At 46.2% G+C, this 26,750-nt stretch overlaps 1 protein-coding gene across 5 annotated transcripts in view; it reads left to right on the top strand.

Moving 5' to 3' along the window:
* Window positions 1-26,750, top strand: part of Satb2 (SATB homeobox 2) — a 171,280-nt gene that overhangs the window by 60,738 nt on the left and 83,792 nt on the right. For all 5 annotated transcript variants that reach the window (XM_085684235.2, XM_085684232.2, XM_087902398.1 and 2 more), the window contains 3 exons: window positions 12,913-13,039; window positions 14,094-14,217; window positions 21,462-21,564. In XM_085684235.2, coding sequence (XP_085540361.1) covers window positions 12,913-13,039; window positions 14,094-14,217; window positions 21,462-21,564 — 354 coding nt within the window. The remainder of the gene's footprint in view (window positions 1-12,912; window positions 13,040-14,093; window positions 14,218-21,461; window positions 21,565-26,750) is intronic.

Raw genomic sequence — 26,750 nt, 5'->3', positions numbered from 1 at the left:
GTTTATTGTTTTCCTTCCTTTGAGAGGTGGGCAGCTTGATCATAGTTTGCTATTAGAATAAAGGTGGAACATCATTCTGGTTTTTTGTTTTCTTTTCCAAGACGGGGTTTCTCTGTGTAGCTCTGACTGTCCTAGAACTCACTCTGTAAACCAGGCTGGCCTCGAACTCACAGAGATCCGCCTGCCTCTGCCTCTCGAGTGCTGGGATTAAAGGCGTGCGCCAACACTGCCTGGCTTCATTCTAGGTATTTAAGGATGGTTGAATTAAAGCAAAGAGACGAAGAACTCCATGTGACCCGCTAGCTCTCGCCTGGCTCCCCAGCCGGCTTCTACAGCGTCAGCTCTCACATAGGTTTCCTTTTCCCTTCTCTATTAGTTTTTGTTTTAATTTATTTAATCTTTATATTTAAATGTTTGTGTGGCTTTTGAGAACAGGCCTCACTATGTAGCCCAGGCTAATCTTGAGCTAGCGCTTTTCCTGCCTTGGTTTGCCCGTTGCTGAGGTTACCACATACACTCCCGCCTTCAGCTCGCCAGATGATTTTTTTAAAGTCTAACTAAGCCTCACTGCGGGAGGAGACCGAGCCTGCCCTTGTGGGGGAGCGGAGAGACCTTGCTGTTCAGTTCCGGCACTCTGCAATAGAGAGGTATTCGTGCCGCTGTGGGCATAGGTGCCCTCCTAGACACTGTCACCACAGAGAAGGACTGAGCATCTCTGCGGACATCCCTGGTGGACAAAAGTGGGTCCTCTTGTCATTTTGAGATGATTTTGAGACTTCTGCTCCTTGATCTCAGCTGTGCCATGCTTTATAAATCAGACGTATTTTCACGTGTAGGCAATAGGAAGGAGGACTTTGAGGAGCGGAGGCGGTTGGTGGAGGGATATGAACACTTCATCCTGTCTAGTGCTGTAGATCTGAGAATACGTGTCCTCATGCCTGTTACTGTTTTTGCTAACGCCAGGGACTCTCCTGGGTAGCACCACCTAGCTAGCAGTTTTAAAGCAGAGAACACAATTCAACTTATTCAGGTAGAGTCACTGGCTTAGCCAGGGTTTCTGTTGCTGTAAAGAGACAACCGTGATCACGGCAACTGAAAAACATTTAACTGGGACTGGCTTGCAGTTCAGAGGTTTAGTCCATTATTGTCATGCAGGAAGCATGGCCGTGGACAGGCAGACATGGCACTGGAGAAGGAGCTGAGAAATCAGTGACCCTGGACCTGACTTGGAGCATCAGAACCCCCAAAGCCCAGTGGTTCACTTCCTCTAACAAGGCCCCACCTACTCTAATAGGACCACATGTCCTAAGAGTGTTACTCCCTGTGACCCTAAGGGGGCCATTTTCGTTCAAACCACCCCAGCCACTCATAGTGTGTAGTAAGCGGTGCAACTGGTCGAATGATACTTAGTTTTTTTTGATTGAACTATGTTCCCTTTGCTGATTGATGTACGTGCCATTGTTTGGCTCACCAACTGGCAGACCTTCATGTATTCTGATGTGGAAGTTGTCTGCTATACTTAGAAAGTTAAAGGAAAGAAAAAAATTAAAGATCCCTTCCTGAGAAAAATAAAGTTGGGTGCTTGCCATTTTTTTCCCCCCGAAGTAGAATTTTAATGAAGGACAAGCCAACCAATTCAGTGTCGTGTTTTTATTCAATATTGCCAAATGTGAAGGCTTAATGCCTCTTTCCAAAGACAGTAATCAAAGCCATCATGGTTGGACCCTGTATACTTGGGAGGCCTTTAGGTTTAGCGTGTCAGAGCTGCAGCGGCAGGAAGACACTTGGGGAGTCTCTTTTGCAGTGCGGGGCATCACCTGTGAGATCCAGCTTGAGGGTCTCAGCCCCTGACCTTTCTCTGCCTTTCTCTGCCTTTTGGAAGGCATCTGTAAGTGCAGCAGATCTCTAGGATCCTAGGCAGGGGCAGAGGGGTGATACTTCCTCTCCGATTGTGTGCGCTCGTGACAGCGGCAGGATGGAGGGAATCTATAAACCGCCAGCTCCAGTGCATGAGCCAGCTGTGACAAAGCCCATAAGAACCTGACTTTAAATGGAAGAAAACCTCATTCAGGCTAAGGCTTTCTGAGAGTCTAGTCCATAGGCAGCCAGTCAGTTGCTCTCAGGCCTGTAAAAAGACAGTAACATCACAGAGGAGGAGAGCTGCTCACCTGAGGGTAGCCAGGAAACAGATAGCGTGGGCTATGGAACTATGGCCTTCAAGGAACGCCCCAGTGACATAGCAACTCTAACTAGGCACTGCTTCTCGGCAGCCTGTTTAGCTCTGTGCTCCTGGCTGGTGGGGTTAGCATTTCCACAACCCAGCCACCTCTCAGGAGCCTTACCAGATGGGGAAACTCAGCCTTCCACCCGTGAGCCTTTGAAGACATTTGCAAACCAGACCGCCGGCTAGATACGTTGTTGTGCTAGCCGGTGACATTTTAGGATATTCAGCATTTTGCTTAAGTGAAGGCAACTCTCCCTCGAAAACATTCAGAAGAACTGAGTGGTTCCTTCTTCTGTGTTAACTTAGCATTCACAAATGCCAGCACAGACAGGTCTTCGTAATTTCCTTAATTTTTTTTGCATTTATTTGCTTGTGCATGCACATGTCACATGCACATGTCACATGTACATGCCACATGTGCATGGAAGGCAGAGGACAGCCCACAGGATCAGCACTTACCTTTCGCTGTGTGGGTTCTGGGCATCAGATGAAGTCTGATTTGACAGCAAGCATCTTTACCTGCTAACGTATCTTGGGAGCCCAATGTGATAACGTTCAGTGAAGTTTGACTTGTTCTTCAGCTGTGGTCATCATCTTGTGAGTCAGGCAGGGGCTTTCTTTGTTTCGTCTGATTTTTCTTTGGCTTTTAATGCCCACGTTCTAGCGAAACATGCAGGGGCTCCGGAAGATACAGAGCCACAGCCAAAGTCACCTCTCCGACTCCCGCCCTGCTGCCTTTCAGCGGAATGGCCTTGTTGGCATGAAATCCGTTGTATTGCAGGCATCCTCATGGCTGGAGGGCTAGGGTTATAAAGACAAGTTAAATTGGCATAACCCTGTTTATTCGTCTATACAAAATCGTTCTTAACCTCCCGTATTGCTTATTCAACTCATGCCAAGGCCAAGTTCAGGAGGAGAAAGACCCAGCGACAGTGAACCCCACCCACCTTGTTTTGCAGCTACAGTATCGCTTCCTTGTTTCATCCTAGCTGACGGGAACAAGCAGATTTGCTGGTGAATTAAGAACAAGGGGATCTGGGAGTCGTTTGGTTTCAACTCTCCTCTGGTTGAGACTCTCTGGATGGATCTTAGTCCACTGGCCATGGCGGTTTCCGTTGGTTTGTTTCGTTTTTGTTTTAAGTAGGAACCCTAAGCAATGATTCTCAAGCCTGGCTTCCTAACAGCCTCTCTTAGGATCCTCTCCAAGGGCTTGGGTTTCATAGGCCAGAAAGAGGCTCACGATTGATCTGGGGGTGACCATGGAGCTCACGCATTTAAGGAGACCAGCCTGAGTAACAGCATCCTTGCAATGGGAGAAGAGTTAGTTTCTGCGCTTCCCCTTCCTCCCGGATCCTCACAAGGTATTCGGCTCAAAGGCCACATCTAATTACATGTATAATCAGGACCAGTATCTCAGTTTCTCCTTCTCCAATTGCCCTTCAATTCATGTGACATATTTCTGACATGCGTGAATATTCTATGGGGCTCATATAAGCCATCATCATTATTCATTGCCATGTGTATTGTGACTGCAAGTCTGCCTCTGCTCCAGTGCAGGAAGCATTTGTCTGCCGAGCGAGTTACCTCTGCTGCACTGGTCCCCCGGCTTCTCCCATAGCCGTTGACATGATGGTGGCACATTTCACGTTTCGCTTCGCAGTATTTGAATATGACATTTCCAGAAATGCAGACGAAGGAGCTATCCGGACAGCTCTTAAGTGTGAAGTGTCTGAGACCTGTGAATCATGTGCACTGTAAGACTTAATAGGACGCGCAGTGTGCATCTCATGCACGTATCCAGGAACACGGAGAGTGAAACACCATTAGAATGTTCCAGAGGGAATGGAAGCAAACACTCCGCATCAAGCGTTCGTTAGTTTCGCCGAAGTCATATCCATGTTTGTGCTCACATCTCATACGACTTAGTGAATGACTGTGAGGTCTGTCGAGTCGGAACATGGATAAACGTCCACAGCATGGTTAGGTATGATGGCGCACACCTTTAATCCCAGCACTCGGGAGGCAGAGGCAGGAGGATCTCTGTGAGTTTGTGGCCAGCCAGGGCTATTGTCAAATTACCAAAAGGCACATAACAGGAATGTACTTCTTGCCTTCCTATGGCCTCCTTTCCTTTGATAATTTACACGCTACCACAATGGCATCCTTTAGATAAGGCATTATGTAGACTGAGATTGCGGGAAACAGAGTGTGCCTGAAGATTATTCTGGAATATATAACTGGAATATATAGCGCGAACTCAATAAAATTTCCCAAGTCTGCAGAGTCAGGCGGTGGAGTTACCTGCAATGCCAGACCCTCAGGAAACTCTACGAAAGCCCCCTAGCTCCCCTCTGAAAGGATCATGGGTAATTAATTAAGATGTGAAATGCTCAATGCGGTAGTAGTTTTAGCTCTTTAGTGGGTATTTCTTACCCGAGAGTAGGCAGGGACAGTAGCTAAGTATGCTTTGAGACACAGCTGTAGGAGCCTAGCACAAGCCTAAGAGAGCATGCGTTCCCTGTGCACTGTATTATTCGGGATGTTGGAGGAAGATAGGGATGGGAGGAAACCTTTATTCACATGTATTTCTAAGTGGAAAGGGGGAAGGAGAGGAGGGAAGGGGTGGAGACCAAAAAGGAGGAATGATTGGGAGACAAGAATAAGAGTCCCTGTTTGTGTTACCTGCCAAAATTAGTCCTTTAATTTGAAATGCTCTCAGACAATTGTCAAAGCTAGAAACAATAATAAGAAAATCTATCACAGATGAAAAACTCCTAACCAGCGCTCGAAGTGGCCCCAAATAAGTTCCTGTGGCGCTTCTCCCGTTGGCGCTATTCTTCTGTGTGACGGTTCTAAGCGGCGCTCTTAGGAAATAAATAACTAAATGCCAACCATATTTTTTTTTTATGGCCTGGCCGATATTTTGGCTGTTTTTCAGGAGAATTGGAATTTTCAAAATTAAATAAAGGTTTATAAAATGCCAACTTCAGAAAGTTTTATTTAATTTGTGGAATAATTTTGTTCACCCTGTTTTTCCCCCTCCCCTCTCTCTTTCACTCTGCTACAGGGCCTTTATTAATTTAGCCTAGTTAGTTAGTGCTTATATTAAATAACCTAATAAAAATCAGAGTTGTAACATAACGTTTCCCAAATGTGAAGCAGCATCTATTACATGGGACAAAATCTTTATGTAGCACAATGTTAAAACATGTATAGAATTACAGGACACCAAATGCTACTGTATATGTATTGCGTGTTTGTGTGTGTTTGTGTATGTGTGTATGCATGTGTGTTTGTGTGTGTCTGTGTGTAGACAGTTCTTATACTGTAAGGGGGCTGGCTATTTCTAAAAAGTTGAGAAATGCTGTTTATTACTTATAGAAACAGCTCTAAAATTAATTTTGGATTTTAAATACCAATAATCTTCCTTGTAATTTTCCTTGGTATGATTTAAAAATCAGTTGGTTTTTGTTTTTCAAAATTATTATCTTATGTGTATGGGTGGTTTGCCTGCATATATACCTATGTGGACTACATGCGTGCCTGTTGCCCACAGAGCCTAGAAGAGGACACAGGGTCACCTGTAACTGGAGTTACAGATGGTTGTGAGCCACCATGTAGATGTAGGGACTTGAACCCAGTTCCTCTGCAAGAGCAGCCCGTGCTTTTAGTGGCCGAGCTATCTCCCTAGCCCCTAGGTTAATGTTCTTCTGAATTCAAACTTTGGCAAGCAATACTCAGACTGTTGCAAGTGGATCAAACGTGTGTGGGGAATGGAAATCATGTGCTTGCATTCATGTAAACACGTGTGCATTGTATTCTGGTTTCTAGATAAATGTACATATATGTATATGTGTCTATGTATGTGTGTATGTGTATAACTGTAGAGCTGGTTGAGTTGTTTGTTTTTGTTTGCTGTTTATTTATGTGCTGTCATAAATACAGGATTAAGTATACTCTAGGCTTCCAGGCCAGTGTGTTCAGAGGTTTTATCAATTTGTGTCCCTTCCAAAGGCAGCCAAATAAAGCAGAATTCCTGGAGAACGCTATTGCGTTTCCATGTCCTTTCCTTTGAATGCAAAGCAGTTGGGATGTGTAGCGCCTCCAAATTCAAAGTGGAAGGTGTTGAAGAGGGGTTCAGTAAGTTATGTTGGGGTTCTGCTACGCTGTGCACGCAGAAGAAAAGCATTTCTGCTTTCTGTTTGCCTTCTATCTCTCTGTTGTTACTGGGTATCATCCCGCCGCAGGCTCAGCGATATTAACTACAATGTGGCTACAATTCCCTGCGCCAATCTGATGATACACCACAGTCAGGCCACAGATTAGAAGCACAGGCTGAATTAATACGTACCGCTGGATAGCGATTTCCTGTGAACTGGTCTATGGGTAAATAATTCTGTTCTTATGATATAGGACAGACAGCTTTTAATTTCTTTAGCAAAGCATAGCCTAACAACAGAAAATTCTATGCTGGAGTGCGGGGACACAGTCGCACGGAGGAGGGTAAGCAGATGCAATCAGGGCCACCAGTTCTGCTTGTGCGAGGGTCTCATCGGCAGTTGGCGTCTTGGGGAAATAACACCGAGAAGCAGAAGCCCCCAAGGCTTAGTTATTCTGAGACCGGAGTTTTTATTGACACTCTGGCCGCGATCTTTTCCAGGGAGTTATGAGATATATAAACTCCAGCCTTTGGATATTAAAGCTAATGCCTCATTTCTTCCCCTCAGGTTGAGTTTCCAATTTGGTTTTAGGATTAGCGTCAGGACGTACCTGGAATAAAGAGAGTTGTCCATGGAGCCTCATCGCGACACTGCTGTTGCTGTCTTGCTCAGTTGCATGCGCCTGTCTCCTAGATCCCTCCATGTGTCTGTCTCCTAGATCCCTCCACATCACTGTCGGCTGTGAGAACTTCCGTGTACTCACAGACGACATGACGCAAACCTTCACGGCACGCGACGGTTCTTGCATTTGGGGGTACAGGAGCAGAAGTATCATCCTGGCTGATTTGGGACGTAGTTATACTTAGTTGTGTGCTGAGTAGTAAGAAGCGTCTTGATTCAAACTCCATGCAGGATGCATTGGCTTATGTTTGCATATTCATGATTCATAGAGACACCTGAGAAACAGTCCCTTCATGGATGACCAGTACTGCATGCCAAGCCTTGTGAGGTTCCCTTGGTATTACTGTATATCGCCATTTTAACTGCTTCCTCAAATTTTCCATTCTGTGCCGTTCAGTTCTAGTTGGCAGTATCCCCCAGTCTCTGATTTTTATGTATTAAAGGTTAATCCTTTGAAAGACAGGAATTGTGCTCTGACTTTGCAGAATATGTGGTTTCTCTTAGACCAATAATGGATAAGATACTGAAGACACCCAATAGAAGCGCTGTTGGTGGCTCCCCTGTGAAACGTCACCCCTTTGACTCTCAAAGGATATTACATTGGGAGACCGAACAAGTGGTTTCCTTTGTTGTATCTTTTTAATTTTAGACAAAAATTGCTTCCATTCCCAACTTAATTTTATGTCACTAATGGGACATTTACCTACAATTGCATTTTGTTATTTGGTCTGAATGCATTATACAGAGAGTGGATTGGCATTCTGTATTTCAGAATGAACAGATTTGTCTGGATGCAAACAGTTTCATTTATATTGTGCCCGACTCCATCGTGTTAGCATCCGTATGAATTTCAGCTCCAAAAGAAAGGCCCCTAATTTGTGCTTCAGAGACCTTGGCGCTGCATCTGCAGTAGTCTTGGACACGGGGATGTTCGCAGATGTTGCATTTCTTGGAAATAGTGGGGTGACTTGGGGGACACTGTTGGTGTCTGCTGTGGCCCCTTGCAGGGACCTCCCAGGTGTAACCGACTCTTCTGTCTTCTGTCTGCACATTGGTTTCATTAATTACTGGCTTTCAGAATAAACTTTAGTGCCCTCATTGACATATGATAGCGAATGGACATAGCCCTGCCCAAGGGACTTGTCGTGGCCTCGGGAATGGCACAGGGCCTCATGCTCAGAGCAGCAGGGCTGAGTAGGAAGTGTCTAGCAGTCTGATGAAGCCTGGTTCCTAGTCCCGGCTGGTCCCCACTAATTTTTGAAGCCACTTTTAACAATGACTCTCTGAAGATGAACAAATGGTTCTAGAAAGCACCTGATGATGTTGGGTGCGGTAGGCTCACATCTATAATCCTTGTACTCAGGAGGCAGAGGCGGGAGGATCATGAGTTTGGGCAAACCGGGAATATATCGTAGTCAGACCCTGGCTCAAAAATGGACAAAGAAACAGACAAAAACAAAACAAATAAAAAGACTTGGTACGTGATGAAACCCACAAGCCAAGCATGGGTTCTCTCATGCAGCTGTGTTGAGCAAAGACCCCGTTAGATGACTGCTTTGTCCTGGTCCTAGAGTGGAGGCTGAAGAACGTACAAGATTCTAGAAGCAGCTACAGAAAATCAGTGCTCTAGGTAGAGTTAGAGTGTAATGCCTGTTCAGAACAGGAAAAGGGGTCTCCAGGTACTGAAGATCCACCGGGTGCCTGACTGGACATGTGCACATGTCCGCCTGTCTGTCAGAATAACCAGACCCCAGCATTTTTCTCCGTTCACACTCTGGAGTTAGGAATCGTCAACTGAAGTGTTACAGGCAACATCTGCAACCCGGTGATTCTGTTCGGGTTATTGAGATTTCCCTAATACTCCGAATCAGGAACTGTCTCTAGGGGGCCTAGGACAATTTTCTTGTCTCCCTTGCAGGATTTGGTGACCCTACCCCAAAGGCCAGAATGACATTGCTGGTTGTAGTCAATCACACCTGGTGCAGAAATTGTTTACTCCCGTGGACTGGTTTTCTCTTCTCACCCAGCCTCCTCCAGGAGACATTCATCTCCTGTCGCTTTGCTTAGGTGCTCTTACCTCTTATGTCCTCACTCAGAAATGTGCAAAGATATCCCCCCACCTTGAGCATTTGTTATGATGTGGTAATTCCTGTGTGTTGAAAGCCTTGCAGCAGCGCGGAAGGTGGGTGTGGTCATCATCCCCATTTTGTAGACAAGAAAGCTGGCATGTGGAGAAACCAAACAACTGGCCCCAAATCTCAGTCTGTACAGATGGACTCTCAACTTGCCGCTAATCGCCAGCCTGTGCTGGAGGAACTGAGGCAGGTGTTCAGAGCCATCCGAAGTGTGCATGCTTCTCTCCAGCCTTTCCTTAGGAAACTCTGTCCTAAGGGCTTTGCTTGCACTTTACGGGAAGTACTTTTTCATCCCATTTTACAGATGGGCAGCTTGAGGCGTGGAGAGATGAAGTAATTGCTAGAGTCACATGATTAGAAGCCGGTGGAAGCCAGGGCCGATCAGGAGCAATCTCCCTGGAAGCCCGCTCTCCTTCACAGTTGCTTGGTGTGCTGCTTCTCAGTTTGATTTCCTCAATTAACATTTGACTACTATTCTAAGTAATATTTTTGTCATTTTTTTTTTAAATCAGGGAAGGAGACCATCCCAAAGAGTGAATTAGTGCAGTAACTCACCCTCGCTGGAGGGAAGGCCCACTGACGAGATAGCCGCTCTAGCTTGTCTGCCCCAGGGAGACAGCTGAGGAGATACTGTGGCCCCTAGATGTGTAGAGAAGGAAAATGGTGCCCTGCCTCCCTTGCCCGAGAGAACAGCGCATACCCTCGGTTCCCTTGAAGCTGTAGAAACCAGTTTGGAACAGATGCTCTCTGTGGTGGTATCCATTGGTGTGAAGCACCTGTGTGTCTGGTTCCAGCCCAGACAAGTCTCCTGCTGGCTCATCAAGGTGGGGAGGGAGTTCACCTCCGTGGAGAGATCTGTCTTCAGTCTATTTCTTCCTGCACACACCCCCCCAAGGGAAGTTGAATATGATTTATTTTTTACATACTGGAGAACCTTTTGTGTGTTTTGGTGTTTTTGAAACAGAGTCTCACTATGAAGCCCAGCCAGCTTTGGACTCTTGATATTTCTCCATCTCTTTGGGGGTTATAGGTGTGTGCTTCCATATCCAGGTTTTGTACGTGTGTGTGTGTGTGTGTTTGTATGCGTATATGCGTGTCTTGCACATGTGTGTTCGGCGTGTGCGTGTATGCATATGTGTGAGGGAGCTTGTGCGCATCTGCTCACATGTGCGAGTGCACTTGTCGACCACAGTTAGACATTGAGTGTCTTCCTTCATCGCTCACCTTATTCTCTGAGGCAGGGTCCCTCACTGAGTCTGCAGTGAGTCTCACTGACCAACTAGGCTGGCCAGCCAGCAGTTTCAGGCATTGGCCTGTCATGTGACCTCGTGCTAGGTTGCAGGTACACACCACCATGCGCAGCCTTTGTGTGAGTGCTGAGGATCTGAACTCGGTTCCCAGGCTTACACAGCAGGCATTTTCCTGACTGAGATGGGGGATGGGGGGCTTTGCTGTGACAAAGTCTTTCTATATAGCGCAGGCTAGCCTCGAAATCACTGGATAGCCTAGGGTGACTTTGAACTTACTGCGATTATAGGCATTTGCTACCATGCCCGGCAAGCATCATTTACATACAATAAAAATATTCATATGAAGAGGGTGGTTTGATGCATTTTGACAAATCGAGACTCATGCAGCCACTAGCCCAGACAAGCAAACCCTTCACAGGGAATTCTGCTGCCTGCTCGGCTCAGTCTCTCTTCTGTTCCTGTAGATTAGTTGTGCTTCTCTTGGGTTTGATATAAATGAAGTCATGCAGCTATATTTGGTTGTGTCTGGCTGCACTGTGGAATTCTCCTTAAAAATAAAAAGGAATGAACCGCTGTCACATACACGGCAGGATGCATGCAGGATACATGTCCCGGAGAACCGTGCTGGGAAGTTTGCAGGGTTTGTTTTCTTCAGGAGACCTTCCCAGTCACAGTAACCAAAATGACTGGCAGATCCTTCTCTGTGTCAATCACAGACCACAACCGACATCAGTTTTCTCCTCTGTTCTCCTGTAATTAAAACAATGTGCCTTTAGGGTATGATCACTTTATGTTTAACCTGTGGGTGATCGTCATAACGATTTTCTTAGAAAGGTAGCGGTTGGACATGTAACGCAGTGTCCGCCAGCAAAGGAGGATGGCGGGAGATCTGCCCTCTCCCGGGTGGCTGTCCAGCAGGCCAAGGATGCTCATTTCGCATCTCCTCTGTGCTGCGTGCTGTGCACTTTTCATTGTCATGGGAGGAAACGTTAGGGAAGCTATCCCCCATGAAAAACAGCTTTTCTTGGCAGGGGAAGGATGACTCTAGGAGCCAGAACTGGAGACATACGGCACCATGAATGAGAGTCGCGCTGCCTAGCTGGGGCCGCGTCCAGGCACTATTTATACTGTAGCATATTCAAGAGCAGATTGTTAAGTCTTAATACTGAAACAGTGTATCATTTTAATATTTTTGTTCTGCTTCTTCCCTGTTTTCAAGCATTATGTCAGGCATTGCACGTTCATTTCTTTCTGTCTTGGACAGGACGTGGCCCTCACCAGAAAGGTCATTTCCAACCCTTAGAGTTTTGCCTCTCAGCTCCAGAGTCATTTTGGGAATCTTTTAACAGTACATTTGGGGGTGCAGGTGTTCTCTCTTCAATGATAAAATATATACATATATATTTTATGTATATATTTTAAAAGAACAATGTAGTTAGACTCACCTGTGTCGTCGAAAGGAAAGATAAAAATGCTGTTTTTCTTCTATCTCTAAAACATAACATTTTTATATGTGACAATTTCTGACATCCCGTGGGGACCATCAGTGTTTTCATAGCATGGAAATAAAAATTTTGTTGCCTGGTGTCATTTGTGAAATGAGTGTCTCTATTTTTCCTCATCAAGTTTCTCGGTGCCCCGCGCGCGTGCTCCAGACCAGAGGGGCCCATCTGGTGAATAAGCCAGCAGCATTTCCTCATGCTGTCCCGACACCCATGAATCTTCTGGCAATTGGGGTCACCTCTCTTTGTGGCACAAGCTAGCCCAGGAGCTTTGTCCTGTCTTTCACCCAGGCTAACCACAGACAGCAGGAAGCCCACAGGGGAAAGGTGTCATTGTCATTCTCAAAAGAACCCAGGCATAAAAACCAAGAGGCAGCTGAAGGCATCTTTGCTATTCTGAGCTGCAACACTTGGACCAGAAGGCAAGGTGAGCACTCCTCCGGGGGCTGCTGGTGCTGTGTGCCCCTGGGAGTCACATCACACTCAGAGTGTGACGGAGTGTGGAGCCTACACAGCAGTTTTCTTGTTCAATTCAAAACCAAGTCTTATATTTAGGTGAAGCCTGCTTTTTTTTTTAATTTCTTTTTTTTTTGTCTATGAAATCAGCCATCCTGTATATCTGTATATTTAGCTTAGCATCACTCTTCAGTTAGAGTGTGAAACAAGACTTTGGAGAAAGGAAATATCCGTATGGTTTTCTAAGTAATTCAAGGCACAGAAAAACATAGAAGAATCAATTGTCTTTGGCTAAACCTCATCCTTCCCATGCCGTATCTCCCCCCTCATAGTTCACTAACTCAGTTGGCAGCCAGAAAAGAATGCCCCATTGCTCTGGCCCTTAAACTTTCAGAGTGGGTGTCCAGTGTTGACCGTTGGACGACCTTCTTGACATTGAACACGCTATGGAAGGGTTTAATAAATAACAGATATATGTTTATTGTGTTTCTCTTCCCTGTGCAGGAATAATCAAGCTGGGGAGGTGGAACCCCCTCCCGCTCAGCTATGTGACAGACGCCCCCGACGCCACCGTGGCCGACATGCTTCAAGACGTCTATCACGTCGTGACGTTGAAGATCCAATTACAAAGGTGTGTATGTCAGAGTGTCTGTCCGCTTCCTCACAGAGCCCCTGTGTGGATCTCAGATTCACTGTGGAGATCAGCTTGCCTCCCTTCATTTCCAGACAGCGGGTGAATGGGGGGGTGGATGAGCAGGGGGTGCCACCCTGGGCATCTTTATAGTCCACATTCCAGTTGGTTTATGCTGTCGTCAGAGGCAGTGAATTGGTCACCCAGGGCCTGCTTGATAAATCATTAAAAGTCTTTAGGGCAGGGGAAAGAGGGTTCTGCACAGGCCCCTCTTCTCGTGGCTTCTCTGGGCTTTCTCAGAAGCCAATGGCGGAGTGAGCGTTGACGCATCCAATCAATTTCTCTGCTGGCTGAGAGTTTTCTTCTTCCACGGTCTTAGAGGTCTCTTTCTTTCCCTCTGGGGTGGCCACACAATGAAAGGCAGACCATGATGTGTAGCGGGATCCAGAACGCTATGCACCTCCCAGCATCTAGAGGTTCTCCGTACCCTTTCCCTCCAAAGTGCCTGCAAGTTGTGCCCTGAGCAATGGGGTCTTTCCGTGTAAGATTTTTAAAAGTGCATTTCTGCTTTAGTAGAGACCCATCACCTCTATTCTTTTCTAGCAAGTCTATAGAGTCTTTTCCAAAAGTGTATTATTATTATTATTATTATTATTTTGACTGGGAAAGTAGCCGCTCTGAATTTTTCTGGGAAAGGCGAGCCTTTGTGCTTTGGCGTTGATGGGAGTGTGCTGACATTTAACCTTAGGAAGCCCCGTAATGAGTCTGTGCTGGGAAAGCCATCCCTATGTCATTTCACCAGGGCTTCGAAAGAGCAGGTGTTTAGAAACAGCACAGTGGCAGATCTCATGGGATGTTAGAATGGGGGGGGTCCCCTGCTGGGGTCTACTGAAGTCTGCAGAAGGAAGACCGCAGGAGGGACGCCTGCTCCCCTTCCTTCTCTTGGAAGCCTCCTGAATGTCCTACTGTGGCACTGGTATGGGACCCGTGTGCCCCCCACAGCCAGGACCACGGCGGAGCGTCGCCTGCTGCTAACTCTCGCTCTGTTTCGCAGTTGTTCGAAGCTGGAAGACTTGCCTGCGGAGCAATGGAACCATGCCACAGTCCGCAATGCCTTAAAGGAACTGCTCAAAGAGATGAACCAGAGCACACTAGCCAAAGAATGCCCTCTCTCCCAGGTCAGTGTCTCCTCCGGGGGCATCTTCTACGCGCTGTCTCTGCAGTCACACAAGGCTGCTGGCTGCTGGGGCCAGTGGAGAGGGGGGTGCTTGGCTGCTGGGGCCAGTGGAGAGGGGGGTGCTTGCGGTTTCAGGGTAAAAGCCATCATCTCGGAGATAGCTTCTCCATGGCTTTAAGTCAGTGAGAGTGTATGGGAACACTTGCCACGCATAAGCATCAACTTTCCCACGGTGTAGCTCGGACATCATGACACGGGGAGTCGCTTAAGTTTCATGTGGAAACCTCTTCTACCCGTTAAGTGACGGGCTGAGACCTCGTACCAGACCTCAGTTTCAAAGTCAGTGTTCCCGGCGGTCTCTTTACTTCCTCTGCCAGATGGGTCGCTATGCTCAACCTTTACGTCTTGGTGTAACTGGAAAATCCTCTGCCCTGTTTGTTAGTTAGAGGTTGATCATTATGGTATAGACATTTGTAGAGGGGGGGTTTTGTTTTTGTTTTTGTTTTTAGTTACCACACAAAAACGTGTCACTTGAAACAAGGACAAGCCCCTTACCCCCTTTTTGTGATCATACACTAAAAGAAACCATGAAAGTAAGGAGATGAAGTGCTCCAAGGAACCAAAGCTAAGCCATATTTAATTTTCCTGCTGGAACTTGCACATTATATAAAGGCTCCGGTGGCTAGCATATGTTTTCTTGAACATCCCAGTGGCCTATAATTTACAAAAGAAACCCTGAAGACAGAAAAGAGGAGTGGAGAAATCCATAAAAAGGCAAGGGTTGCAGCCTGTGTATTTAAAGGAAGTCATGATTTAGCTAGTCTGTCTGGCGAGGCTGCTGGGGAAATACAGGTTGTTGTTGTGTGTCTGGGTATTTAAGTTTTATTTCACCTTTCTAAGCAGGCTTAAATTGGGATAGCCTCTTCCTCGTCCCCCGATGTCTCCATGAGTCACCGAATCTAGCCAGTCAGATAGACTGTCCCTACAAAGCAGTCCGAATGTGTTACACACACAACTTCCGCTGTCTTACTTACTCTTAGTTTTTGACTACAAAACCTTGGGTCTTGAGAGTTTGGTTCATTTAAATTAGCAGAGCTGCCCACTTTTCGCTCATCATGGGTCTTATGACGACCAAGAGGGCTGGTGGTATAGACAGCCTTGTTACCTGAAAGTCGGAAGGGAAGACACATCATCTTTAAAGCCACACACCTCCCGCTGGTCCACAGTGTCTTGATGGAATTTTGGTTGTGTACGTGCATGTGTTAAAATATCTGAAAGAAGGTTAGTTAGTCTCTCAACTCTTTTAAATCTGCAGGGGAACAGTATTGGGCCCATTCTCAATGCTGTGTGGCCGTCACCCCCGTCTCTACAGCATTTGTCACTCCAGACAGGGTCTGTAACCTCTGAGCAATAATTCCCCATTCTTCCTTCTCACTGGGCACTGGTAACTTCTCCTTTCTGTCTATGGATTTGTGTAGTCTCCACCCTGACACAGTGGAGCTGGGGAAGATGGTAGAAGGCCACTCAGTGACGCTGGACGGATTTTACAGGACAAGAGAATGCCTCCCAAATCATCCTTTCCCTTTAGTATGCTTGAAGTTCCATTATAATCTTGGGTTTAGTGTGCTTCCTAGAACGCCACAGCACACCTTCAAGGTGAAGAGAGAACAAAGAGGAGGCAGGTCACTCACTGTCTGCCTCGTGCCCTTGCAGAGAACCTAGGGCAGCAGGGGACACCGTCCTCTTCCCACGGAGCAAATTACTAGGAGAACGGCTGTCATCCACTGGGCTTTAGATGTTCTCTCTGAGCAGATACATTATGTATCTCCGCCTCAGCAACCCTAAGGATCACATTGCCATTCCCACAAGTCAACCCCACCCTGCCAGCAGGAGCGGGGTGGAGGCCGCCTGACCATTTCATCTTTCAGTCTGGGAGAAAGGCGGGCACTGAGGACCCTGTCTTTCCGAATATGTCCTGAGTGACCTGAGAACAGATGTTTCTCTTCTTGTTTCCCCATTGTTGGTTTGCTTCTGTTTTGAGACACAGTCTCTCTGTAGCCAAGGCTGCCCCAGGATATGTGGTGATAATCCTGACTTCCCTCTGGAGTCCTGGGATTAGAGAGGGGGTGTCACATGTCCACCTCTATGAACGCTTAGAATGCCTTTAGGTCTCTTCCCTTTCTGGAGTTCTGACTTCCTTGACTCACCCACGAGGGACTAGTAGTCACCACTTATCTGTCCATTATGTTTTAGAGACAAGGTCTCACTTCATAGCCTTGCCTCAACTGGTGTGGAATTTGTTATAGATAGATCAGGCTAGCCTTGAACTTATAGAGTCCTCCTGCCTCTGCGTTCTAATGCTGCTGGGACTGCGGGTATGTACCACTATACCCATCCCCCTCAACCCCATACACAAAATTCAGGTAGCTCAGGCTATCCTCAAATGTGCTATGTGAAGGAGAGCGGCCTTCAACTTCTCAATATCCCCATTTTCTGTGCTGGGATTCCACATGGGTCCTACCACACCAGCCTCCACTAATGCTTGAGACCATGAGGACCAGTGAGATGATCCAGAAGGTAAAGGTGCCTACCGCCAAGCCAGAAGGCCCACATGACTGGAGGGAAGAACGGGACCCCGGAAGTGGTCCTCTCACCTCCGTGTGCTCACTGATGCACACACCTCCACACACGCTGAGTAAAGAAATACAAATGCAATTTAAAAATTTAAGTAAAGGAAAAGAGTGTGGGGAGCAGGGGCTGGGGGGTGCCGGGAGTGTAAGCAGGAGATCACGCAGGGAGTTTTTTGTGGCACTTCTCAGGACCCCCTAACTCTGGCCAATGAGCGTTCTCATTTTGAGTCTCTAAGCCCTCACTTTGGAAATTAATCCATACTTATAATCAGACGTGACATCTGTCGCCTGGGCTAGCTAAAAAAAAAAAAAAAAAAAAAAAAAAAAAAAAAAAAAAAAAAAAAAAAAGGCATGTTGAAAATTTATCCCAGGTACCTAGAAGCAAACTTATTTTTAGCCATGGCAATCTAGCTAAAATAAGTATAGTTGGCCATGTGTCCCTTAATGATGGAGATTCATCTTGAGAAACGAGCCTTCTGATGATTTCATTGTCATGTGGACAGAGGGTGCTCCCAAAAACCGAGACGGGGAGGTCAGCCACTCAGTGTGGCCTTCGGATGCAATCGAGGGATGCAGGACGTGAGATGGGCGTAAAGGCCCTGCAGTTGTAGCGTGGGCTACAGCTTTCGGCCAATTTCTGGATCAAGAGAGCACACTCTAAAACAGGAAGAGGAGAACAGTATATAGCATTTGCATAAACCAGTACCAGACTTGTTTGTGATCATTGCTGAACACTGTCCATTAATATAGAGGCGTTTGTGCTGTATTTTTATAGGACTGGCAGTATAGTAGGTTTATCTGCCCCAGTGTGGCTGCAAACACACAGGAATGGCAGGTTTAGTTACAGAAGTGTGTCTCTGGCAGGTCAATGTTTTCTGCTCTGCTATTGTCTTCCCGGACCACTGCTCTCTGTGCTGTCTCCCGCGGAGTTAAGCATCCTTCCCCAGCACATCATTGCGTTGACTACGTCCAGTCCTCTCGCACTTGGATTAGAGTGATTTCAAATCAGCTAGTTGGTTTGGGAGGAGCTTAACAATTCCAATATATTTCGATTCTCCAAATACCTTATTTGTTTATTTTTAATTTTTTTGAGACAAGGTCTCACTGTGTATCCCTGGTTCTCCTGGAACTGGCTTGGCAGACCAGGCTGGCCTAGAACTCCACTAGGATTAAAAGTGTGTGCTGCCATGCCCAGCAAATAGTAACTTGTTTTGTGGAAAAGATTCAGTGCTGGGAAAATATTTCAGTGTATAAAAGTACTTGCCATACAAGTGTGGAGTCCTTTCCCCACAAACCCATGTAAAATCAGGTATGATAACACACACCTGTAATCCCAATGTTCTTAGCATGCATCTCTTTCTCTCATTAAAAAAATTACTTACAAGTACAGGTAGCAAACCATGTGTAAGGCTAAATTGGACTACAAAATAGCACACATGAATCTTTAAAAATTCACATCCATCATAAAGAATTATGAAAATTTTCAAGTGTTTCTCAGCTGGAAAGATGTTTTCAGCCTTCTGATTTATGAAACACACAGTGCTATTCATAAAACAGGTGTACCTACAACCGCTGTTTATGTAACTTATAAACCATAGGCTGCGTACACAGCCTTAGGCTATGTAGTTGTAGAATGGGCATGGGGGCTGCTTCCGGCATCTATTATGAAGGCACCATTATCATCTCACCTCGCTCATCACCCACTACCGAGACAAGTCAGGCACGCGCAGTAAAAACACAGCCATTCTACTCCCAGCCCCCAAGAAGACAGTTCACTTTCAGCGTTAGAAATATCGATGCTCACATCTCCTGGGTTATTTTCACCCACGCTGCTTTGGAGTAACATAGTTATTCCAGTGTGAACTTGCATCCCGGGTTGAAGAGGTTGACGGAGCTCTTCCCCATTTGCCAAAAAGATACGGGGGTCCGGAGACTCCAGCTGTGTGGGTCGTTCTGAATGGAGTAGAAAGCAGAAGAGAAGAACTGTGAGACCACACACAGCCCGGAGGGCAGTAAGGAGAGATGTACAGTCGGGGGAAGGTGGAGAAGAGTTTAATCGATATCCGTCCCATTCTACCTTCACCTGTCTCACCTGGTTTAAGATGCCATTGCTTCGTGCATCACTAGCTGAGCTCGGGATTCCTGGAATACTGGCGGTACCGCCAGCCGTAGGGATGATCTTGCATTACCTGCCCCGGCTTTTCATCAGGACCCCATGATTCAGACTCAAACCACGAGAATACGATTGTCTCATGTTGGTTTAGAAGATGTTCATGTGGGAAGTGGAATAATGCCACAGGATGTGTACCCACCCGTGTTTTTAAGGTCGCACGTGTGTAACAGCTTACCTGTAGAACTACTGAGTGTACCCTAGGCAGAGAGTTCATAGTAGTAACCGTACCACAAACTCAGTGAAGTTACTCTGCTATTTCAAAGTTCTATTCGCCAGGGAGGGTCTGTTTTTTGCTACGCAATTCCTTTGCTCAGTTCAGGATTGAAATCTATTCTATGTTTGGTAGCAGCAGGGATATGCATTCAGCATCATCTAGGGAAGAGAGCGTGACTGAGTTAGGTGCCCAGCCTCCTGCTCTGTGAAGTTGCAAGAGTTTTGGTTCCCGGTGGTAAAGACAGGCCGGGAGACCTCTTCCCTGCCTCCCCATAGAGGCTCACAGTGGAGTAGCTGGAGCAGGGTCCAGAGGAAGGCTAGAAAGCTAGGGAGCTAGGGAATGTCTGGGTTCAGAGTGATCTGGGCTGCAGCCTCCCCTTCTGGGCTAGGAAGAGTTAAAGGTCAGCTCTAGGAAGGCCTTGGCCTCCTCCTAGACTAGCTTGTGAGAGACAGTCCCACTCTGTCTCCTCCTGTGGCTGTCTGTCCTGTGCCTTCCCAGAAGACAACATTCATGACAAGAGAAAGAGACTGTAAGCATATTCAGGAGTTCACACCCAGGGTGGCAGTGGCAGGCAGCTTTTATTAGGTAGCTTTCACGTTAGACGTTCTATTATTGTGACATTTCAGTTTGGCATTTCAGAGTTTCATCCCGGTCCCTTCGTGTGTTAGAGTGGGATGACTCAGCTATCCCACATCAGAACTACGTGAGACACGAAGACGGAAAAGGGGGGAGGGGCAGAGATAGCAGCTAGCGACTCTCCTCAAGGTTCCACTGTCTAGGAAGAGCAAATGGATCTCAGTCCAGAGAGGGAGCCAGCGCAGCCAGTACTGCACAGCTCTATCTGGCTATACAAAGCAGGCCTGGCTGAGGCAGAGTCTCGAGGGAGCATGCCAGGCCTTCCAAGTCTTAGGAGACACTAGTGCTGGTGGGCTTTTGCGTCCTCGGTGCTGTGGTCCGACTCAGTGCGGAGCTCCCCACTTCCTCCACCACCTTCCCTTCGTGATCACCTTGGGGAGGCTAGCCGCCTGCGGTGGAGAAGAGGCCAAAGAGGTTTCTGGGGGTTGGATTAGAGACCCCCCTCCTCCACAGCTGCCTCAGGGAAGCGATTCTGACGTTTTAAACGCAGGGTCTGTCCTGTCCGCTGGAGTTGAACCTCCCGCTAAGACCATTGTCACCCTCTGTATGTCCCCCACTTAACGGAAATGTCAGTAGAGGTTCTAAGCTGGCCCGAACTCTTCCTCATCTGGGGATGACGTTTTTGGGGAACAGATGAGAGAGACTTAAAGGCATGATCTCAAACCTCACGCGGGTCGGTCCGGTCGTTTGAGTGTTCATGTTCATTTGCGGACCCACAGCATTTCGAGAAATCAAATCGATATAAAATGGACATACGGTTCAGGTAGGAGTTGGCCCGGACATACCGTACCGCCAAGAGGTGTCTCTCTCTGTAGGACATTCGAGTCAAGATGTGCAATTAAAATGGAAACATCCCAGTGCTGCATCAGGCCGTGCTCCCTCCAACCCCAGGGACCAACAACTCTGAGGGGAGAGGGGAGGAAGAGCAGGAACCCTCACGAATGTGGGCGCTCAGAAGGCTGTAGCTTCGCCTCGTTTTTGGTTGAAACACAGCCAGAGTGTTAGGTTCGGTTTTCCCCCTGCTCGAAAATAGCACTGTCGAGTTTTCCATTGGGTGAATTTTCACACAAGTGATAATCACACGTTTCTATAAATTATATTAATTTAACTTATTTCCCTAAACGTTGTTCTGCAGTGCGTAGCACGGATGTTCTCAGATTCTTGGCTATGTGAGCTTGCTGCAGTTGGAAGAGGAACAGAGACATCTGAAAAGCATTATCTGGATTGAGGGTGCCGGAGCAGCCGATGTCACCTTGTGCTCTGGCTCAGCAGCCTCAGCAGCCTCAGCAAGTCCCTCCCTCTGCATTTAGTCTGCAGGGCCTGCTTCCTCCATCTTTGACGGCACTGGAGGCTTGGCTTTTTTTTTTTTTTTTTTTTTTTTTTAAGAAATCACTGCTATTGCGCGAGTGTACTTGAGGGACAGTGAGCTCAGGCCATCCCGGTTGTTATTAAATGATTTAGTCTGCAGGGGAGTTGTTGCTTTACGTTTAAGAGACAAAGAAAACCAGTAGGCTGTGATGTGTCCCTTCGTGTCTTTAAAAAAGGGGCTATTCATGTCTACGAAAACTAACCAGTCTCCCCCTTCTTTTCAGAGTATGATTTCATCCATTGTAAATAGCACGTACTATGCCAATGTGTCAGCAACCAAGTGCCAAGAGTTTGGGAGATGGTATAAAAAGTATAAGAAGATTAAAGGTAATCTCTGTTTCTTGTTCTTAAAGCCGATTTGTAGATCCTCGGGGCGATAAGTTGTTAGTGTTTTTTGACATGGATGTTAATTGTAGCTGTTGTTTGTCATATATGCACATGTATGTGTGTATGCATACAGACGTCCATAAGTATTTATGAAGGTAAGAGTCACAACATTTCTGTCATAAAAGTGAACCCTTAAAAGTAAGGTGGTCGTTGGGCTACAAGGAAAAGTTTTAGTGTAATCTATCAACTTCGTGGTTTTCACCAATGATCCATATAAAGGCCAAAATCTTTAGATTTTATTTTGAAGCTTTATTCCAAGTTACATAACACTTATTATTTGATTCCTGGTCAACAAGCAGAAAGACCGCCAAAGCACCAGGCAAGCTTGTATTAGAAATAGGGTGTCAGTCTGTTTACTGGAGACAAACCCCGAGGAATAAGGTAAGTTTTCTGTGGTCTGGCATATTTGAACTCAGATCTGGGCCTTTAACTTACTAAGTTTTGTGAACTTGGTCAAATCACTTAATCTCAGCAAGGTTTCAACATCTTCATCTAAAAATTAGAAATGAAAGTATCTAGATCCTTTAGTAGCTGTGAGTCCTAAGTAAGACAATATTAATATAGAATCAATCCTAAATGGCTAAAATAGCTGTGATGTAATAATAGTAGTAAAACTAGACGTAATATATAAGAAATTATATGTAGCCTTGAAAACAGCTCTTTTGCATAATAAATACGCTATTTAGACCATTTTGCCTTTTAAATATGTTAATGTTATCTGACCTTTGCAGGCATGCTAATGTAGAAACCTTTTTGTTCTTTCTAATGAAGGTGAACGTGACTGGTCTTTGACATTTGGGGTACTTTTGGTGACACTGGTGTTGCTGTCGGAGCGCCACACCGGTCTCTGACTGTGACATTGCCCGTCAGACTGTAGTGTAGGTGTTCTCCGTCTTGGGGTCGTCTCTTCGAGGGCCACATGATGACTCAGTGGGTGGGTAGATGTGAAGGATGAATTCAGCTTTATTATTGGCAGGCTTCCTCCGGGGAGACAGGATAGCATCGAAGCAATACTTCTGGCTAGAGAGTGGCGGAGAGCTTGCTTACAAGATTGCCCTTGGGCAAAGGAGCTCTCGGCTGCAGCAGCCGCGCAGTTCAGAGGGAGAAAAAGGGAGCGCATTTCACGGTAAACACACAATTTAGAGGAAAGCAAAACTATCGAGCTATCCAGAGGTTAAGTGTACCGCAAACTGAATTAAGATCAATTTCTCTTCAGCATATTCTCAAATTCTTTGAGCCCTTTAGATTCTGGTTCGGGTGTTTGTCTTCAAACACTAAATACTCACTTCTGCGTAGGAAGAGCTGAATAAGTCCTCATTCTGAGGTGCCATTGTGTGGTTCAGAAGGGTTTCCTTCCTCCAACTGCTGCCTCCGAGTTCTTCTTTGGAAATCGGATTGTTAAGGTGCTTGAACGCATCGACTGTGACTAAAAATCAAAAGAATCACTCAGCTTCAAGGTCGTTTGCTAGATCACATTTACCTGCTAGGCGGGAAAGGAAGAGAGCAAGTGCGTCCTTTTATATGCTAGACTATGATTTCAGCTTCAGCAAGCCTGGGAACTCTTCAGTCTAGTGATTTCCCAGTTGCCACCACAGTGGTGTGTGTGTGTGTGTGTGTGTGCGGGCGTACATGTGTGTGTGTGTGCGGGCGTGCAAGTGTGTGTGTGTGCGGGCGTGCATGTGTGTGTGTGTGTGCGGGCGTGCATGTGTGTGTGTGTGCGGGCGTGCATGTGTGTGTGTGTGCGGGCGTGCATGTGTGTGTGTGTGTGCGGGCGTGCATGTGTGTGTGTGTGCGGGTGTGCATGTGTGTGTGCGTGTGCGGGCGTGCATGTGTGTGTGTGAACACTCACGGTGTCTGCTCTTTCAGTGATTCAGTTCTTTAAACTCTGGGTTTTTTCAAGTTAGTAAATGCACAGTTAAATCTTGAAGTGCCAATAAAAGCAGACCAGGGCCAGTAGATCAAGGCTCCACATCTGAAGGGGCTGGGAGGCTCACTGTGTACACATGTTGTTCAAGACGCTAGCCATCACTGTGGGGAAGTGTGTGTGTGTGTGTGTGGATCCGCGTGCGTGTCAGTGGGAGGAAGAAAGGAAGGTTACGGTATGTGTGAAGTAAATACAAGCTGCCGTACACAGTTCAAGTGTGTTGATTCATCAGCCCAGGGCGTGGGGGGAAAAACAGAGAGCACATGACAGGTACGCAGAAAACAAACACCAGGGAATTCATTTTGTTAACTTCCTACCCTCAGGATGCAGTGTTGGGCTCAGCTCTCCTCAACCCATAAAGGCTTCTTGCTGAGGATAGATATGGCAGGGAGTGCCTCTCTTAACCCATTTCTCTCGGAAGGCTCATGGTTTGGTTTCAAAGATCTGCTTGGGACCTTCCCTTTTCAAGATGAACAGAAGTAACAATGTTCTAGTCTGGAAGTCGGTAGCAGCCCCAGCAGACCGGGCCCTTCGGCTTCCTCCTGAGAAGGCGGAAGTCTGAGAGAGAGGCTCATTCCTCCCTGCCGTCCCCTTCCCATCCTCACCTGGTTTCCAGTGTGCATGCACCATGCCTTAGCTACAGAAGTCTGCAGCTAACTTACTGATGTCCTAAGCAAAATGCAGGCGACGTCGTTAAATATGTTTCCTATTATCTGCTAATGTCTGTTTTAATAAAACAGTGGGAACTAAATGGTTGCTTCTTAATCAAAACCATGACTTTCCAAACATAAGCTATGTGATTCTGTTACAAATTGCCACATCGGGATCTCCTAGGTCAACTCTTTTTTTCTATCCTCATAGAAATAAATAAACAGTAGAATAATTATATACTCTAAAGATCAAAGGAGAATAGGACTCAAACCTGGCAGAAATAAAAGTCTACTGGAAGGATTAAAAAAAAAAGATCAGATTGCAAATTCTATAGTCGATGCTTAAATAAATATGAGAAAAATGAACAATCGATAATTTGATATCATTAAAAACAGACGTGAACACTATACACAAATGGAGTTGTCGAGATTCGGCAGTAAACATTCTAATGTGTGTTTCTGGGTTTGTTGTTACTCCATCTAAACTATTTACACTCACTCTCTGTAAAGTCCTCAATTGGCTTGGCTTAGTGTGTTGACTTTATTTCCCCCAGTGATCACAGCCGGCCTTGCTCTGTTTACCTTTTTCCTTTCATCTGAAAGACAATCAAGGTCGGCTGAGACATCCTTGAGTTAACATCACCATAACTTCAAGAGAGATGGAGAGACAAGTTTGTATACTCAGGTTTCAAGGTCCTACCATGAACCTTGTCCCAGGACTTTGGGCTCCTGAGGAGCAGGGGGTGGTGGGTGGGTGGCATGTTAGGTTGGTCTGCACCTCTTTGTAGAACTTGCCATTCGGCGGCAGCTCACCCTGTCAGCTGCTTCTGGGCTAGATTTTCCAGAGCACTCAACTCTGCTGTGTAAGGAACACATTGTACCTTTATCCAGAAGGGAGGAGAAAAGCCATTCAGCGTTCAGGTGTTTTATGAGCAATGGGCAGAGATGACCCGGAGCCACCCAGACACAGCCATGCTGCTGTGGAATTGTTTTTAAGGGTTGGGAATTTATTCCATGGATATCACTCTCATAGTTCTTTTGTAAAAGAATTAGACTTTATTATTTTTGCAAGAACCCCAGATATGAACTTATCCCATAACTTATATGAAGCTAAGTGCAGTTGTGTCGGCAGTACCACGGCCAATCTCTCTCTCTTATATGTTTGGTTGTGAGCCTAGTCTTTCATGGCCAAGACATCTCTCTAGCCCACCAACTCCACTCTCATGCACTCACAGAGTCCTAGGCACAGTGAGGAAGGCCTTCACGTCAGTTTTGAATGGATCCTTGATGAGTAAGTTCAAATGACTCTATCCAAAATACTTTTATGAGAATCAAAACGAATTCTCTTTCCTGGGATTTATCTCAGAGCCTTTGGTATGTCTCAAGAATTGAAGGGTCACTCAAAGTTCATACAAATGCTGGTGGCTATTTTAAAATTATTTATGTCGTAGAATAATACCACCAGAATGAATGGGCCTAACCAAACCCTGTATTTTGGTTAGGGCTGAAAATCATGCCCGTCACTTTCCTCTTCTTAATCATTGCTCAAAACATTCTGATTGCTAGTTTTCTTAATTGTATTTGTTTATTTGGGCCTGTTTTGAAAAATATTGCGAAGCTGGGAGAAAGGGGGGAATTTCGAAAACCAGCATTAGCTTCCTTGAGTCTGGTTTATTCTAGTAATCAGTATTTTATCTGACCCTGTCTAATCTACCCTTGCAAGATCAAACGTCCAGGCCGGCAAAGCAGATAGTAAACAAAGCTCGGGAGGCTTTCAGGAAACACAAAGATTAGATGTTGAATGAAAATGAAACTCCTTGAACTAGTCCTCTGTACCAAAGCGGTTAAGTGGGTTGTGATTAAAAGAAATAAGTAATTATGATCATTATAGCCGAAATGATATAATGTTACCACATTTAAAGCACCTCCCGTACCCCAAAATGATTGTGTCATTTACAAAGCGGTGCCTCCGAGCTGAATGGAGAATCAGTGTCTCCCGACCTGCTTCGCCACAGTGCTGTCGGTGGCCAGGACAATGCCTTTAATCAGCTCTCGGTCCCCCTGCCTCTGCTGCTGCTTAGCTCTGATGAGGTGAAAGGGACTTACTTTTGTCTACCTGATTCTTTTGAGTCATGAAAGGAATTTGCTTTCACCTTTGGGTTCTAAGGAAAGGTGGCTCACAAGGAAGCCAACATTATGTCTTTGTGAAAGTAATGCCGCATCAAGTCCTTTGAGTTTTATATAAATATTGGATTCGTAAGAATAGCAGCAGTACTCCTCCAAACAACCATTTCCAGCTGGTCGGGGCCTTTGGAAGAAGGACCTTGAGCATTTCTTCTGTGGCCGTCACTTCTGTGTGTGTCTTGGTCACCCCGGCAGTCCAGTTGGAAGTGTCAACAAGCAGAGAAACGGTGTGTGAGGGCCGCTTTGAGTGCTTGGCCTGCCTAAGTCAGTTCTTTCCTCGGATCTCCTGAGGCTCATTTTAGCCATCCTGGCAGCTTCTTATTTTTGGCTTGGATATATTTATTCATAAGTGTTTAAAGAACTATAAA

This window comes from Myodes glareolus, chromosome 27 (genome assembly GCF_982192425.1).
Source record: "Myodes glareolus chromosome 27, mMyoGla1.1, whole genome shotgun sequence".
NCBI classification, from domain to species: Eukaryota; Metazoa; Chordata; class Mammalia; order Rodentia; family Cricetidae; genus Myodes; species Myodes glareolus.
This window is presented reverse-complemented; position numbering and strand designations above follow the sequence as displayed.